Source organism: Pararge aegeria, chromosome 14, assembly GCF_905163445.1.
Source record: "Pararge aegeria chromosome 14, ilParAegt1.1, whole genome shotgun sequence".
In the NCBI taxonomy this organism is placed as follows: domain Eukaryota; kingdom Metazoa; phylum Arthropoda; class Insecta; order Lepidoptera; family Nymphalidae; genus Pararge; species Pararge aegeria.
In genome coordinates, this window is record NC_053193.1 from 11,540,378 (window position 1) to 11,559,077 (window position 18,700).

Sequence of the window (18,700 nt, forward strand, 5' to 3'; positions counted from 1 at the left end):
CATTTGAAAAATTCTACATTACAATTTAATTTACTTGAATATTTACGCGTATCCACTTTGATCTGTAGATCTTTGGTTTTTCACTGATAGTACCACCTATCTAGATATGAAACATATAGGCTATACTTCCTAGCCTAACTTTCAATGAGATCGGTTGAGTGCTTAAGATTCTTGAATTTTACTTACTTGAAGTAATATTTCGCGTCGCTCTTATTGCGTTTTACGTGGTCGTGGTATACTATTTTCTAGTGAATAGGCCAATGTAGCTAACAAAAATAAAGTCTTAAATCGTGGGAAGCTTCGTGGCTAGTTACCACAAAGACCTGCCCCCAAGTGATTGTACGATCCGGTACGACACAAACTGATAAGAGAAACGGTTGGCACGAAGAGAACTTCTGAGATGTTCGCTACTTTTCACTTTACTTTATAAAGCACATAATGGACGAACCGTAATACCAGGTCGCCGGTAACTTCTCGTAATATGTAGAACAATGAGAATTACAATACATACATTAACAGCGCTCTTTTTGTGTGGCATAATTTCTACCTTTTTCCGACAGTTGTTTATTATTTGCCATCCATATGAACTTTTTCTGTCGGTCATCATTTCGGAAAAAGGATCACGAAGATCAGGTTGGCCCTGTTTGGGTCGTTTATAAGATTTTGAGACTTATAATTATGCCAACCAATAGGCCACTGTTGAACATAGGTATTCCGTATCGAGTTCCAATCACCACGGTCTTATGCCGCTTGGATCCAGCTGGCCCTTGGACTCCATTGGATGTCATCCGTCTACCTAGTTGAGGTTCACTAACGCTGTGTTTACCGGTGCGAGGTCACCGTTTCAGCAACTCAATGTCCATTGGTAGTCCGAGCTTTGTTACCCCGCCCTTTACTTCTTTCGCATCGCGATTGAGCTATGTCAGTAACTCTGGGTATTCTACAGATCTCCTCATTCCTGATTTGATCACGTAGAGATACTTCGGTCATAGCTCTATCCATCAAATGCTGATTGACCCTGAGTCTCTGAGCCTTCTTATGAAACCTTTTATTAGTTTGGACTACGTTTCGGAGCCATGAGTTCATAACTGGCAACAAACACTTTTCCAAGAGTTTGCTTTTTATTCGTCATAATCATCGTCATATCAACCCATTATACCGGCCCACGGCCCACCGGCCGTAGTCTACGACGCTGGCACAGTTGTTTTCATTATCTGTCACACAATGCTCAATACCAGACGGGAGTTAGGAAATTGCCATTTTCTTGTAATAATTTCCCATGAGTGAATCCCATCAAAAAGCATAAGAGTAGCATGGAACCCTCTCGATGTTTTCCTTTACCGTTAAATGCAAATTATGTGACATTTTTCTACAATAGACAATATATTGAAAATAGATAAATAAGTATATTTTTCGCTATATCTCCTACAAAACTTACCCCGTTTCCGGACTACTGTTCCTTTCAAAATATAGGTTCTCGTATAAATACGCCTGCATGAATAAAATAGGATTTGGATCAAGTTTATATTATATTTGACATTGTCAAAAAAATATATATATCTTTAGGTTTTCTCATCTCACCTTCGGTTCTACGCGACATCGTACCGGAACGCTAAGCGCCGTGTCTTTTTCGGTAGTACCTACTAGACGCTATATTTATAGATAGAGATATATTTTAGATATTTAGTGTTCTATGAACCTGATGAAAACCGATTAAGGGATATGAGTTTAAAATAACGGTTATACCGCTAACGGATTAGCACAGTACCATCTCATACTGCCTTATCTCTCACCACCAGGTAAGTTTGCAGACAAGAACCTTCTAGTAATATAATAAAAATAAAAACATAAATCCGACTTTTAGGGGTCAAAAAAGTTGATTGCAGTGTAATATGATGCAAACACACGCAGAGATTAGCTTTACTTTATACAATGTAATGTTGTACATATCCAACTTAGTAACAATCAAGTCCTTATCAATATAACCCACATTTGAACTTAGAACTAAACTAGACTAGAATGATAACGGCAAACCATCCATTTATTAGTACCAGCATGAATGTACATAGATAAATCGCAGGAAAAATCCATAATGAATGAGAAAAATCCCTAAGAAAAATGTAGCGTATAAAGCGAAAAAAAAAGTTTTCCAATCACAGTAGGTATATTAAAAAGTGCAGAACGAAATTAATTAGATAGGTATAACAGTAGTAGTATAGTTATAAATTACTGAAGTTAATTTTGTCATGTATTTTAATACAAAAATACCAAATGAGAAAGGAATTTGTTTAGGAACGAAAAGTAATATTGAGATTAACGTGAGAGTTTGCAGATATTTCTAATACATTTTTTAATAACAAGATATCATTTGGAAAATGAGCTTGATTTGCAATACCTACTCCGCGAAAAGCAGGAGAATCTGTATGGTGTAATTTATAATTTCTTCTAAATCTTTATACTCCGGACCAAACAGATCTTCAGCAATTTGTCCTCTACGCACGTTTCGTTCCGAAACCAGGAGTATCGTCAGGAGAGGTTGACTTTACAAAGAATAAGTGAGTTTCAACAATTATTCATTTAAGTTAGGACTTCTATTTTACTTTCGGGGGGTCGAGTTCGAATACCAGCACGCACCTCTAAATGTTTTAAGTTATGTGTTTTTTCCCACGGGATCAATTCCCACGACTGGAGAACTTTTTATTTTTATTTATTAAAAAAATATATATATATCACTTGCTTTAAGTGTGAAGGAAAACATCGTGAGGAAATATGCATGCCTGCGAGTTCTCCATAATATTCTCAAAGGCGTGGTCCACTACGGCCTAGACCCTTCTCAGAAGACCCGTAATGGGTTGTGATCAGATGAATTATAAAGGGAATTTAGAATTGGACAGGTATTGAATTGTTTGACTTGTTAATCAATGACTGTAGAAAAATTTAGTACGTAAATAAATAAATAAATATTTTTTTCCTTAGGAATTATTTTTTCCGTGTGACAGTTGTCAACACCCTTCTTCGCGGTTCTCGTACGAGGCAACTAAGTGGATGTAACAGAGAACGGGCAGCGGCTTCCTCTGTACTACTACTACCATCTACTGCGATATAAGAGGATTGTCTGTGGACTGTGTGGAGAAGTCCAGAAGTGGACTGCTATAGGCTATTGATAAATAAGGAAAATTGTATCACATTCTTAAGTGCTTGGCATCAAGTGAGATCGTAGTCCAGCGCAAACCTGTCGTTGATAAAAAAAAAAGATAGATAAGTGCGTATGTAAAAGTAATTGGTAGACACCCAATTAAGTGTCCACTAGATGCCTATGTACAAGTCCAGTTCCGCTAGGCACCGGTTCCATATTGGTACTTAATGACTAGGCGTGGCAGACTGTATGGCTACTTTGCAACTACTTATCCACTTATTAGATATCTATGGTAAAGGTACTATCAAGTAATTTCAAGTTTCGACATAGCTTGTAATTAAATTTTATTCAAATCTAATATATTTAGAATAGTTGGAAAATCCAATAGTGCACGCCTCATAATCTCATTCATTACAATAAAATTGAGATTATTTGTAAATAATAATTAAACTACCTCTAATTATACCGTGAAAAGTAATAGGCTTATATTCCTCAAAAAAAGCCTATAAAAAAAAACCAACTCGATAAGTGAAGTATTTCGCTTGTTGTCGTGACCAAAAGATACGGGATCCGCACATACAGACACACGGACGTCAAAGATAGAACTTTTTTAAACAATTTTTTAATTAGTTTAAATAATAAAAAGAGATTTAAAAATATCATAAGTGTTAAAAATAGTCTTTTTTCTCAACATTTGTTTATTTATATTCACTTATAAAAGCAATAAAGAATAAAAAAAGTAACATTTTAAGTTGGAGAATCACTCGGTGTGCGTAAACTGACAGTAATACCCAATGTGCAATTCCCTAGTAATACAAGTAAATTTTGTTGAAAATACCTATGACCTCAATATCTCAAGCAGAGCGATTCTGTATCACAGTTGTACCTACCCAAATTCAGCTAGCCACTGTGGAAAGCTTGTATAAAAAACCGCCCAAATATATAATTAAGCATATATTATGTTATTATATCTGCCAACATTATCTTATTATACCTGCCGAGCTGAAATGAACTGAGTTGGAAACTTAGATTTCAGAATGCAAAATATAGATTTAACAAGTAATTGGGAGCCAACTTTCCACAGTGGCTAAATTTGGTATCAACTGAGATACAAAATCGTACATAATTATACATGTTGTATATGATTTTTATTAGATTACATTATTATGGGTAATTTCATGAATGTTTATCTTTATTGTAATTATATATAATATACTATATTATATATATATATATAACAAGATATAATATATATAACTATTATATTTATTATATATAAATCAGTTATAAATAAATAAATATAAATAAATATACTACGAAAATACACACATCGCCATCTAGCCCCAAAGTAAGCGTAGCTTGTGTTATGGGAACTGAGATAGCTGATGAATATTTTTTTATGAATATAATACACATAAATACTTTTAATATACAGATAAACACCCAGACACTGAAAAACATTCATGTTCATCACACAAACATTTTCCAGTTGTGGGAATCGAACCCACGACCTTGGACTCAGAAAGCAGGGTCGCTGCCCACTGCGCCATTCGGTCGGCAGTTATAATTTGTCGGAGTTATGGTGTACAATCGTCAAACACTTTCATCCCCTCTCCCAACGGAACCGAGCTTAATGTCGGGACAAAAAGTATCCTATATCTCTTCTAACTAATATGTGTACAAAGTTTCATGAGGACCGGTGAAGTAGTTTTTGCGTGAAAGCGTGACAAACAAACTTTCATTGAAATTAATAATATTCGTAGGGATTTATATATTTGTATTATTTTTAAAACTGATCTAATCTTTGATTGCACCACCAACCTCTTTTCTATGTTTGCAGCTTTGGTTGCCTGGAAGAAATCGCTATGTAGCGCAATAAGGCCACCAAATTGTACTCTCTTGCTCTATGTTTATATCTGTAACTACTTTTTTGGTGTACAATAAAAGTGTACTTATTCATTCATTCATTCATTCAAAATCGGTCTGCTGCCATGAGGTGACTACCAAAGGCAAAAACCTCCATCAGAATCGGACTGGTAGTGTTTAGGAAAATTTGTAAATACCTAATAAAATACAAAACTATTTCGTTGGTCTCGGTAGGAATTTTCACGAGGTCCTGGATGTAGGAAATTAGGGGTGTACTCAGTGCCCCGGAGAGCAAGTTAAGATAGCTAGCTTTAAATTATTATCTCGTGTTAGTGGTTATAATATTTAAAGCTCGCCAACCCGCATTCTAACACGTGGTGGGTCGTTGCTCTCCAACTACGAGTATCTCATTTATGTGAGGAGTCCCTGTACGCAGAAGTTTGTAAATCAAGTTAGGCCTTAATTGCAATCTCACCTAGTGGTAATGATGCAGTCTTAAGATGGTAGCGGGCTAACCTGTTAGATGTATGACATACCTATACCCGCTACTAAACAGTTTCCACGCGGCTGCGTATAAAAACAAATCTTTGATTGAAATAGTTTTTTTTCGAAATCCTGCAATCATATTAGGCAAAGAGTATACGAACCCGCGATTTAAAATTCGTTAAAAACCGTGGTTTGATACAAATTTCACGCGTTGCGTGGCGGATAAAAGTGTTTTAAAGTTAATAGTCGAAGTAAAAGCCGTCAAAAATCGCGCGGAAAGTTCGTAGTGTGTGTTATATGAAGTTCCGCACGAGACCAACAAACTAAGAGGATAAAAAGGTGCGGATGTTTTCCATAATCCGGACTAGCTCTTAATGAAAGAAAGAAAGAAAAATCGTCTTTATTGTGTAAAATGTTACATTTGTGTCATAAATTTGTTAAAGTATAATTTTTTTTTATACTTGACAAAGTATCTGGCTCAATATAGCTGCATACTAAAAAGCGCAGCACTGGTTTTCAGCCAGGCCCATTAACTTCGTCGTCACTGAGTCCTCGCTAAACAATAACAAAATTCTCGTCATCGTGTTCATCATCATTCATCAGTAGCCTTTGCCAACCCAGGGAAAAACAGAAATTATTTATTCCCAAATTTCTACCGGGGAATCATGAACCTCCAAGGCCTCTAAGATAAGACCTAAGAGTACTCTCGACTGCGCCGAGGAGGCCGACAATATTTTTTTTTATACTCTTTATTCGTACACCACTCAGAAAAACGAGACAAAAAAAAAGAACAAACACATGAAGAATGAAGCAGGATACAAAAGGCGGCCTTATCGCTAATTAACGATCTCTGCCAGGCAACCTTAGGATTAGGAAAACTAAAACGAATAGGTGGGGTACACTTTTTAGTACTAGGTACATACGAATATCTACATACTAATACATAAACCAGACTACACAAATACAAAAATAATATCGGTATTATATATAAAAAATAAATATACTAATACATATCTTAACATACCATAAATACTTCAATATGAGTGGATAAATAAATAATAATAGACGTCTTTACTGAGCGAGATATGAGCCTTAACAGCATTTATAAATATGCCCAATGACTTCGACTGTCTTATGTTTAATGCAACTAAGCTACTGAATTGTGGAAGTGCATTCCATAATTCAGTAGCTTAGTTTAATGATAATGACGAAGGGAATTTAAATCATTAAAATGCTATGCTGTGATTCCCGGTTCTACAGATAGGTAATTATTGGTTGCCCATAATGACTAGGCGCGGCAGACTGTCTGGCTACATTACTGCTACCAGCAGGACCGGTTCTGACGACTTGACTGTAATTTTCCGAGATGTGATCCAGTGCAAAATTGCCAAGTGACTTACGATCGCAACTCGAAAATTATATGTTTTTAGTATGCATTTAATTTTATACGTAATAAACTAAACAACTACGCAGATAGTAGCTAGGAACCAATATACATATATTATGTGTACTTATGTATTTTGTTACTTAAGGTTCAGAGTGCTGCTAAAGGAGGTTGAAAGATCTGAAACTATTAATACCAGTATGTAGTTCTTCACAACTAAAAAATATATGTCAATATTGACCCTATTTCTGACTAAATGTTTGTCCGCATTACCAGATTACTTCTACAAAACATTCTACATAGAAATAAATAATAGTTTAAAAAAAACTAAAAGACACGCTTTTTATAGAAAACCTAACTATAAAATAGAAAATAAATTTTAATAAATTTAAAGTAAGAATATAATATATTATAAATATTTTATTGACAGATATGAGTAGAGTGATTATTATTTTGTTAATATCTTAAAAAGCACGCCACGCTTTTTTTTAAGTAAATTTCTTTTTTTTATTCACACTATTATTAATTTATATTTATTGAAATGTTTTTTACACTATTCTCAATTAAAATTTATTAAAATTTCTTTTCTATTTTTTAGTTCGGTTTTCTATAAAAAGCGTGTTTTTTAGTTTTTTTTAAACTATTATTTATTTTCTACTTTTTAGTTTGGTTTATTTTAAACTGTTATTTGATCTAATCTACTATCAATTCCGTGATAACTTATTTAAAACAGCCCATTAAAAAGTATCAGCTAACGCCCTCTACCATCTAGTAGCTTAATGTTTTCTGTGGAATTTGTTAGGTACGCGAACGCCATCTGTTGGAAACGCCATAGGTTTTTTACTTTTGGGTCTAGGGTTTTTTACATTTGGGTCTAGATGGCGCTGTAGTAATTGTAATTAATAGTTCGAAAAAACTAAAAAATCTTATTTTTTATATTGAAAATTGGAATAATCTTTTCAGATTAGTGTATTGTCATATCTCAATAAATCTACAAAGTTTGAACGAAATCTAGCCGTTTAAAGTGGGTCAAAATCGCTAATATAAAAAGCTAAAAAACTAATAAAAATAGCAGAGTAACCTTTTAAAATTTGAAGTACGTTTTTCTGCGTTATTTATTAAAATTCTGGGTTAAAAATATAACAAATACTATATACCTATGCAGACAATAGTCAACATTGGTCGTTTTTATTAATAAATTCTACTGATAATTTATCCGAGTGTAAGAAAAACCCTTTAATATACATATAAAATGTTATTTTTGATTAACCCGACGACTAATGAAATGCAAAAAAAATTGCACATTGCAATCGAATCCCGATGTCACGATCTTGAAACTACAGATTAGAGGTCAGGTATTAAATCCTTTATCTCTCCCGTGTCAACTACTTACGGCCTAAATTCTTCTGAATCATTGCGAGCAGACCCGTACGCTCTAGTGGCCCGAAAACATGTTGATAAAGATGATAACGGTTCATAATTCATATATTATTAATAAGTTATATTCATTATTTATTTAGGTTCCAATAATCTCTAGTGGGAGTTACCGGAAACCTAAGCTACCGCAACTCTAAGATGCAATCAAATTCATTGCTCATTGTCTTTTACCAATTTTGATACAATCGGTTAGATTTTATCATTTTATGTTTCACTTCATACATGCACAAAAGCTCTGCCTACCCTAAAATTGTAATATAACTAGTTACTCGTCTAACTAGTCTCCTATAGGAGGAGAATTTTTGGCATTTGATGCAATCTTCGTGCTGTATGTATACCCTGGTAAATAACTGAGTGCACGCCACGGTTTCCATGTGATGCCGTTTGATGTCGGCAGATCAGAATGCAGTTCTCACCCCCCTCTTCTCTTCCCACGGGTGTCGTGCGACTAAGGGTATATAACGGAAAATGGGCAGCAGCGTTCTCTGTGCTGGTATACTAGAATACTACCATCTCCTGCGATCAAAAAATCGTCTGTCTCGCGTTGTGATTATGGACAAACCCTCCCGCTTCGAGAAGCCTTTAGTCCAACAGTGGACGGTTAAGGGCCATTGATGACGCATTACTTTCCCGAAAGGCTTTCTACCATCGAACTGCCAGGTACCGAAAAAATCTGCACCGTTACGTTGTTGAAATACCATCAACACGTACGAAGCGTTTTGCTTCTTCCTTTCCGATCCGCGCCGCAAAGGCCTGGAATGCCCTCCCATCTTCCGTCTTCCAAGATACCTATAATTCTTCGCGCGCTTCATCTTAGGCTGCATCATCACTTACCATCAGGTGTGATTGCAATCAAGCACTTCACACTTTTCTATATATTTAAAAAAAAAAACAAAATTAATAATAAATAATTGACTTGAACCTTTGGATTGCATTCAAAATTCAAAATTCAAAATTCAAAATTCAAAATTCAAAATTCATTTATTTCAAGTAGGCCTAATATAAGCACTTTTGAAACGTCAAGTCTGTCTGTTTTTAGTGATTCTACCACCGGTTCGGAAGGCAGATTCTACCGAGAAGAAGCCGGCAAGAAACTCAGCAGTTGCTCTTTTCCAACACATTAAAAATTTGTAGCTAACTTGCTAGGACCAAGAAGGATTGCATGAAAATTTATAGCAATGCAGTAAGTATGTATGTCCAGGCAGTAAACATTGTAAATTGTGCAACTAACAATCCATTATGTACTTCAATATAAGTAGGTACAAGTTGAAGCATAGCACACAAAAGAGCACTAAATTGAAAAGAGACACAATAACTTGGTTGACAATAGATAAGTGCCATTTATTGTACCTTTGGTTAAGAAAAAAACTAATATTTCCGTGTTCTAAAATTAAAATAAATTGTCGTCCCTTGGTAGTTACGCTGCATAAAATTGCAAAAAGAAGGCCTTCATCGATTTTATATTCGCGTTCCTATTGACCCTTTTGTCAGATACTTTTTCTAGTCAAGTACTTATATTATATTATATACGCGGTGCAAGCGGTGATAACGTAGCCCTAGTGGGTCGAGTTCGACCCCCGGCACGCACCTCTTATTTTTCAGAGTTATGTGCGTTTTTAAATTATAGAAGAAAATATCGAGAGTTCTCCATAATGTTCTTAAAGCGTGTGAACTCTACCAACTCTACCAATCGGCTAGCGTGTTGAATCACTTACGGAGTAAATCCTTCTCGTTCTGAGAGGATCCGCACCCTGTATTGGCCGGTATTGGGTTGCTAATGATGATGATTGACATATATATGATAAATATTATATTATTTATATATATTAAGAAGTTAATAGATGATTATAAAAATTTACAAACTCAAAGCTACAATTAATAATAATAACAGTCTTAATTTCAATAATAATACAGGATAAAGCGTAAAAAGCGTAGGCCGCTTCGCCAAAAGACCCCCCCTAGCACTGACGGGAGATAAAAATTATATCCCCCGATTATATCCCCTGACAAGGGATTTAATTAAAGTGCCCATCTGCTAAATCACTGGAACATGGAATAGGAGAAGTTTACCCCTGTTTATTAATACACATATAGTATTTGGATATTATTTCCACATGTGCGCCCGTGCTCTGAGAGTTTATAAAGCTATGGGAGAAGATAAATTTATATTCTTTCCCCGGGGATATAATTGATCCTGCCCATGATAGCTGGTCAGGTTACTCCCGGACAAAAAGTGCCCATCACACTGGCAGCATTGACGCGCTATGTAGCGATCGGCCGGATAATTTATTTAGGTTAAATAAATATCTAGTCCCTTCCGGGAACCTAAGCCACTTTATACCTTCGCTACCGGAACTCTATGACCCAATCAAAAACCAACACTTAATCGCTCACTGTCTTTGACTAAATTAGATACAATCGGTTAGATTTTATCATTTTATATTTCCATATGATTGTTCCTAAACGCATTCAGTTGCCATTATCTCAAGTTACCGGTGCCATTATGAAAGTGCATTAACATTTACTTATCGCTTTACTTGTTTTATCTACAACTTAAGGCCAAGTTCACTGTTGTCGGATTCATAAATAAAAAATGCTTAACCTTCAACTCTAAAGAAATCTTGTTTACCATTTATTCTAAGTTAATTATTGCTTACTTAAGTTATGAATTTTTATGGATTATATTTCTGTTAGAGGGTATAGACAAAGGCATAATAATACCCATAAAACATAAAAAAATCTTAAAATTAGATTTACTTTAAACTACAATACTGATTTTTATTTATTTATACTCGTTTTTTCTACTTCACAACAAGTTAAGAAAATGAAAAAAAAAAATCAAACACCTTAAGTATTACCTATTATAAACTTAAGTAAAATCACTTTACTATGAAATGTACTAACATTAGTTAAACATATATTGAGTTTTATCGCAAAGAAACCAGTGCCGGTTGTGTACTCATTGAATATTTTATATGGAAATGACTTCGCCGCTGGCTAGTAACTGTCCGAAAAGTTAATGCACAAGGTAGCAACTTCTCCTTAGTGTTGCCCAAATGCAAGAACAAGACGAGACTTAGCCAGTCTTGGTCTTGGTCTTGCGCCAATACACCTGGTCTTGGTCTTGGTCTTGGTCTTGCGCTCCCAGTCTTGGTCTTGGTCTTGGTCTTGCAGCAAGAGTCTTGCAAGTCTTGCAATTACCTATTAGTCTATTACTATTTATTAAAGTTTACTTTAAATCTTAGAAAAACGTATTAGAATTGGAACATTGTGAGCTTGAATTAACATAGCCATAGTAAAGATCAAGCAGATTAATAAATAACTGAAGATTTGATAAGAAATTCGAAAAATCAACTGACCTATATGTCGTTTTCCATGGAAGTAACTGTTTCTTAATAAACATTTATGATTTATAAGCTTACATTTGCTAAAACATGTAAAAAAACAAATTAATTACAATAACTTGACTGTATTTTAAAGAACAATACTTATCTGTCTAGAAAGAGATTGAACCCTCAACTTATAAGAAATTTAATAAAAGAGTTTTACGATTTATCATTTATTTGAATAAAAAATAAAATACAACACAAATCAACAGCTTTATCATTAGGTTATGATACTTTATATCAATTCTTTTGACCAAGAATTAATACAAAGTAACCATCTGGCTGACTCATCACTTAACCTATTTCTATGTTTTCTAATTACTAATGATGCTTTAGAAAATAACCTCTCAGCAGGTACTGAAGTTGCAGGTATTGAGAGAAAATCACGGGCCATTTTCGATAAAATCGGATACTCTGTCTCATGCGTCCTCCACCAATCTAAAATCACCAATCTGAAACTTATTTATTCTTTGGAACACCTGTAGGTACTCTTAAAATTCGAAATTATTTTGCATGAATAGTGTCAAATGTTATGATTTCGGCGCGGCGGCAACGATTGTTTTAGATTTCAAAAGAAGCCGCCGGCGCGTGTATCATAACCATGTACTTCCGAAAAGCGGCAAATTTCTTTAAGAAGTAAGTACAAAACCTTTGATGCCGTATTATCAAAGTGCCGATGGTTAAAACATAACTATGCATGCACTCAGTTTGATTTTAATAGATATTTTTTTATTCGCTATGTTTATGGTATTAGTCGTAATGCGCATAGGTCCAGTTTTTCATATTCTTTGATAAAGTTTTTTGCGTCTCATAGAATTCCTAAGCGTACCTACCTACCTATACACCGAACTGTTACACCTAACTACTCCGTGAAATAGCGCTAAGTCCTAGCTGCAAGACGCAAGAGTCTTGCAGGCTATGTCTTGTTCTTGCTCAAGTCTTGCACGGTCAGTCTTGGTCTTGGTCTTGCTAAAAATACGCGGTCTTGTTCTTGGTCTTGGTCTTGCAAAAACGCAAGAACAAGACCAAGACTGCAAGACCAAGACTGAATTTGGGCAACACTACTTCTCCTTAAACATATTAGTTGAAATAATTGTTTACGTATATACCTACTTAGTTTACTGTGGAAGATTTCCATGATCGTCAGAAAGCAGACATGATTGATGAAATCACTCAGAATCATGCCTCATAGAGTACACGGAATATTTAACTTTAATCAAAATTATGAAAGCTTAGAGGAAAGGAGTTAGTTTAACTTAAAATTCTGAGTAAATGAAACAGTGATAGCCCAGTAGTTAGGACTCTGCCTCGCTTTCGTTGGGACCGAGATCGATACCCGGAAACGCAGCTATAACTTTTCGGAGTTAAGCATGTCCTGAGGGAACCTGCATGCCTGAGAGTTCTCCATAATATTCTCAAAGACGTATGAAGTCTTCCAATCTCTCTCTAAGTCTTGGAACAGGAAGTTGGACTACGGCCAATGCCTACTGTTTCTACGTAGATCTGTATCTGTATTGGACCATAAATTAGTTGATAAAGATGAAGATTGTTAGTAAAAACCGGATGATAGATACAAACCAACGCCTTTAAACTCGCAGGACATGCAAGGAATACATCGTACAAAGTGCCGCCCAGTGTCCATCAACCTTTGCCTGATGTGCTTGTAATTACTCAGCGAAGGGAAGCCACAGCTTTACAGCAACCTTTTGATGATGATGACATTTATAGTTTCTGAATTTTTCTAGTCTGGTCTTGTGAGGGACCGAGGGTCTTAGCACAAGATAACTGATATCAATATCATATAAATATGAAAATGAGAAAGTTCGGTTGTCCTTATTTCACACAGCATTATCATTATTATATCCTGCTTCATTCTTCATGTGTTTGTTCTTTTTTTGTCTCGTTTTTTTGAGTGGTGTACAAATAAAGAGTATAAATAAATAAATAAATAAATAAATTATAAACCTATTACCGGCCAACTACAGGGTCTCCTCTCAGAATGAGAAGGGTTTAGGTCCACCACGCCGGCCAAGCGACTTCGAGAATATTATTGAGAGCTCTACGGAATGCAGGTTTCCTCACGATGTACCTATAGTATGTAGTTTTATTATGAGCGTATTGTGTCGTGGATGTAACTAACCTTGTTTACTTGTGCTCCTTGTAACAAATAATTTCTAATTAGTAACATTCTTTACGACTTATTTACAAAGTGTACCTACGTATCACTTTTTTTATTATTTAATTGTGTATATGCGCTATAAGCAAATAATTATTACTTAGTTTAACGACAACGACATCCTGGGGAAACCAGCATGCCTAAAATATTTCCTAAATGTTCTCAAGGGCGTGGGCAAGTTTACCAATCATCATTGGGCCAGCGTTCTCATTCTGAAAGGAGACCTATGTCCTTTTGTAGACCGGTAATGGGTTTTTGATGACGATGACTGAAAATACTGATTAAAAATTAGTTTTGGCTTCAAATACAGGGTCTCTCTTTACTTTTATCCTCACTAAGGTATTTACTCTATCAAAAAGTACTAGGGTACTATATATGGTAGGGTGTGCGGTGATTTGTTAATTTTAATAACTGACGGACCAAGCAAGTGGTTCTACACGGCTAGCATAGGCAGGAGACCGCATTTTTACATCCCGATTTTATCCACTGACAGGGGATAAAATCGGGAATCATTTATCCACCTGCCACACTGCGCTACCACATAGAAAATGATGATTACCCCCGTTTGATGACAAACATTTTTTATTTGGATATTATTACCACCCGTGCAGGGTGCACGGGTATTGGGAGAGAGAATAATGAAGTAAGTACCTTCTCTAAGGCTGGTATCAAATAAAACACTTTTTGTTAAGTTTACCAAGAGACAAGACGTACATACTCGTTGGCATAATATCTACCCATCTAAAAAAAACATTATCGTTAATTTTATGCATTGATCGTTTTATTAACGTTGTAAACTTTAAAGTGCAAATCTATTAAGAATCAATATAAACAATTTGTGTAATCATAATTATCATAGTGTATTTTGCAATCATAATAATATAATAAACGCAACGTGTGTCTGTATGTTTGTTTGTTTGTACCCTAGTTTCGATACAATCACTGAACTTGGCGAAAAGTGCTGATCAAGTCGCGGCCAACACCTAATATATTCTGTATATCTAATTTGATGTATATTATAGCTGTACCTATTTCTAATGACCTATTTTTGAGCCCGTTATCTGTGGAATACAGTAAGTTATAGCGTTAATGTAAAGTTACTTACAAGATGCCGGATTCACGTATTGGTTCTTGGGGCGTCCCAGCAACGGTGTCCATTCAGATGTCGACGGACCATTCTTCTTGCTATATATAGTTTCGATAGAACTACTGGCCAATATTATTCTTTCAATACAGTTCATTGCCACCTAATCACATAATTCTTATTAATGTCCGGTAGAAACATATTTCCGACACCTGATCCCGTTGCTATGTGACTTCAGTCTTCACGTTATGACGCATCTAACCCTTAGTACTGGACTTTCACGCTCTTTTGCGATGAATCGTTTTCGAGTATTACAACATTTACATATATTATTTACTTATATTTTATAAAGCTCAAACTGTTTACTTACAACTAATAATAAACGAAAATTACTTCTAATTATTTTTAAACTTTTACAGGTTACAGAAGCTGTAAAAGCAAACCACACATATTTATACTACAAACGTTTCGTCAGGTGTAATGGCTGTAGCATTGTACAGAATTTTGAGCTTTTAAACTAGCCTGATATGCTATCCCATTTTACATTGCGAATAAGTTACTAGTTTTAGTTTTAAGCGCGTGCAAGCAAATCTTTTTTATTCTTAATTTTGTACCAAAAAAAGTGACAATAATAAAAAAGAAAAGAAGTGGAGAAGGAAACACTTATTTCTGAAATAGATCTTTACTAGTGATAGAAGTGGAGAGGCAAGGAGAATAGTTACAACAAAAGAAAAGCGAAAAGTATGATAAAAGCAAATGCTAGTAAGTAAGTCGTAAATAATACCTAAATAATCTTACTAAAAGACAGGAATTTCTGAATGAAAGACGCGTGGTGCCGGAGGTTCTGCACCGAACTGCATAAACCCGCGACATATAACACTATACAGTAACATAATCGAGACGTAAAAAAATATATTTCTTGTATGATGATTAATAAATTTTAATATAACGTCTCAAAAGATACGTTTAGTGCTTAGTAGAGTTTTCAATGTCATAAATAAAATCAGCGTTAAATTTTGTCGTACTTGGTCACATTGCAACACGTTGGGTTTTGGTAATGTGTTTATACCGTTAATTAAATAAACACCCACTCTTTACCAACACACTCTTATCACTCTCAATAGCACTCACTTAGGTATTGACTAAAACAACCTTAGTAATAAAATATTTAGTTTTCAGTTTTTATATTATATTAAATTTTGTAGTAATTTAATTATAGTATATAAGTTAATTAAACAGCGGCGTTACATCAACAGGTCAGACTATCAACTGGTGTGAAACAGAACTGGACAATCACTGGGATATTATATAATTTATTAATTTAATGATGTTCTCACTGATAACCTATAAGTAAATACAACATCTACAAGCCAACAAATAGTTAGTTATTTAGTAACAGTAAATTAACGGAAAAGTACCTTTGTTTGCACACAAAATGGGCACAGCTATGATATAATATGGAATTTTTAGTCATTAGTGTCTAAAACTATTTGTTTACTAGATACTGTTGTTAACAGTTCGTAGAAATTATATTGGGAGCATGATTGTTTTCTTTCTAACGACAGCAAAATATGTGAATGATTTTAAAAATTACTCCTTCCTATTCTTACTCTATATTTTCGTTACTTATATTATTAATTCTATTCCAAGGAAAAGATTCACCGAAGAATACTAAAGTAGCTATAATGACCCATTTGTGGAGTAGGAAACAGTTTAGTCGCCTGTTTTGTACCTACCTACGTATTTACTAAAACGCGCATGTCCAAACGGATTTTTATTTACCGTTTGGTCATGCGCGTATGTATTGATATACGTAATCAAGATAATTGATAACTTATTAAATTATTTATTTAGGCTCTTTGCATTATTGTACAGTAGGCACTCATGTATCACAGATTACGAACACACTTGAAACTTAAGAATGTATCTATTATTGTATTGCTATCCAGTTTTGCATTCCAGCCTGATCCGCCATTCATCTACAAGTACTCTTCTACTACTACTACTACTTGGTATGATATTTGCACTTTGCAAATCGTAGCCTCATTTGGAAATACTTAACGTACTTATCTCGATTTTCCATACTCCAAACGAGTTTATAGTAGACTTTAGTTTATAACTAGCGGACCCTCGCGTATTCGTCTGCGCATGATTCAACTTTAAAAAATACTCGTATGATGTAACAGACTGTTTTTTAGAAATTTAAAAAAAACAATTCCGACAATTCCTATATACTTACTACATACTTCCGTCGTTTGGCGTAAAGTTTACCGTTGACGCATCGCACGCATCGGAATCTCTCAAAAAGGATATTTATTGCAGTTTTTGCAACATTTCTCAGTAATGATAGCCATTGGTCTTAACGTAACGTAACCCATAATTAATAATAATAATAATAATAATAATAAAAAGTTTTTATTTGCTTAGAAGTACAATGTTTTTTCTAAAATTACCCTGGACCCCCAAACTAGGATATCCCGTGTCTTGGGGGTCAGTGTCTTCCCATATGTGCTGTGCCCGTATTTAATACGTACATAAGTGTGTGTGTTTATGTGTGTGTGCGAGCATGCGTGTGTGTGTGTGTGTGTGTGTAGTTAGTGTGTGTGTGCGTGCATGTGTGTGGGTGATTATTTATTATTTATTCAAATTAATATTCAATAAAATATTATACATATTTAGTTAATTTACCTTAACGAACGAATTATATTTTCGGTATCTTGATAATTTAGATGACTCAGCATATTCTTCAGTTTATTTGTAACATTGTAATTATTTAAATGTGTTATTTTTAGTTTTTTATTAATGTTTTTATATAAAAATGGCCCTAAGTACAAAAACTGACGCTGTGCAAATGCACTGTTTGTTCGAGGAATATGTATTGTAGGTCGACGACGGGGAGAAATTTTAATAGATTGGATTCGATAGGTCCGGTGGTACCGTGTAATACTACGTAGGATATACAGTTGCCGTACTGTAAGAAGTTTGGAAATTGTATAAAGTTCAGTTGTAGGAAATCTGCGGGGCTTAGTAAGCATGACCTTTATAATAGCTCTTTGAGCTCTTTCCACCTCAGTCATATGCGTGGTAGCGGCTCCTCCCCAAGCTGATATGCAATAGATCAGAAGAGATTGGCACAGCGCTTTATAAACCAGTGTAATCAATTTATTATCGACAATATCACGGAGGTTTCTAAATACTGGAATAAGTCTTCTGACTCTATTAGAAAGGGCTGTAATGTGGGGGTGCCAGTTTAGATTTTCATCGATTATTACTCCTAGATACCTCATGGAAGACTCTTTATCGAGAATTGCACAGGAGCAGTCATTTGGTGGGAATTCCAATGTGGTACACTGAAGAGAGTGCAATTTGAGTGTGAAATTAGTAGGCGGTTGGGTAGCTGGCGTGATGCTAAGCTAAATTGATACTACCAATCCAAAAAAAATTGAATTCGTAACAGCGTTTTCTGAGATTAGTGCGTTTAATGAAACAAATTCAAAAGCTTTATAATATTATAGCTGACCAGTGCCCACTTCATTATGCGCTAAATATTTTTACTCGTGTTAAATTATGAATGTGGTTCGAAAAGTACTGAGCGCTATGATTTATTTTTCTGACTTCCAAAAGGAGGGTTATATTTTTACTATACATGTGTAGTAAATGAAATGATTAATATTGAATAAATGATGTTAATTTTTATTGTACAAAATGTCTCTATATAATAAGTAATATATATCAAAAGTAACCT

The 18,700-nt window shown here is 34.7% G+C and overlaps 1 protein-coding gene across 2 annotated transcripts in view; it reads right to left on the reverse strand.

The window, feature by feature from the left end:
* Positions 1–16,127, reverse strand: part of LOC120629127 (putative inorganic phosphate cotransporter) — a 71,706-nt gene extending 55,579 nt beyond the window's left edge. Inside the window, exons 1-2 of one of the 2 annotated variants that reach the window (XM_039897917.1) lie at positions 16,047–16,127; positions 14,977–15,118 (exon numbers count right to left, since the gene is read on the reverse strand). In XM_039897917.1, the coding sequence (XP_039753851.1) occupies positions 14,977–15,112 (136 nt within the window). In that variant the 5' untranslated portion in view covers positions 15,113–15,118; positions 16,047–16,127. Of the gene's footprint in view, positions 1–14,976; positions 15,119–15,980 lie in introns of both variants that reach the window. The other variant, XM_039897918.1, reaches the window with a different exon arrangement.
* Positions 16,128–18,700: the final 2,573 nt, after the last annotated feature.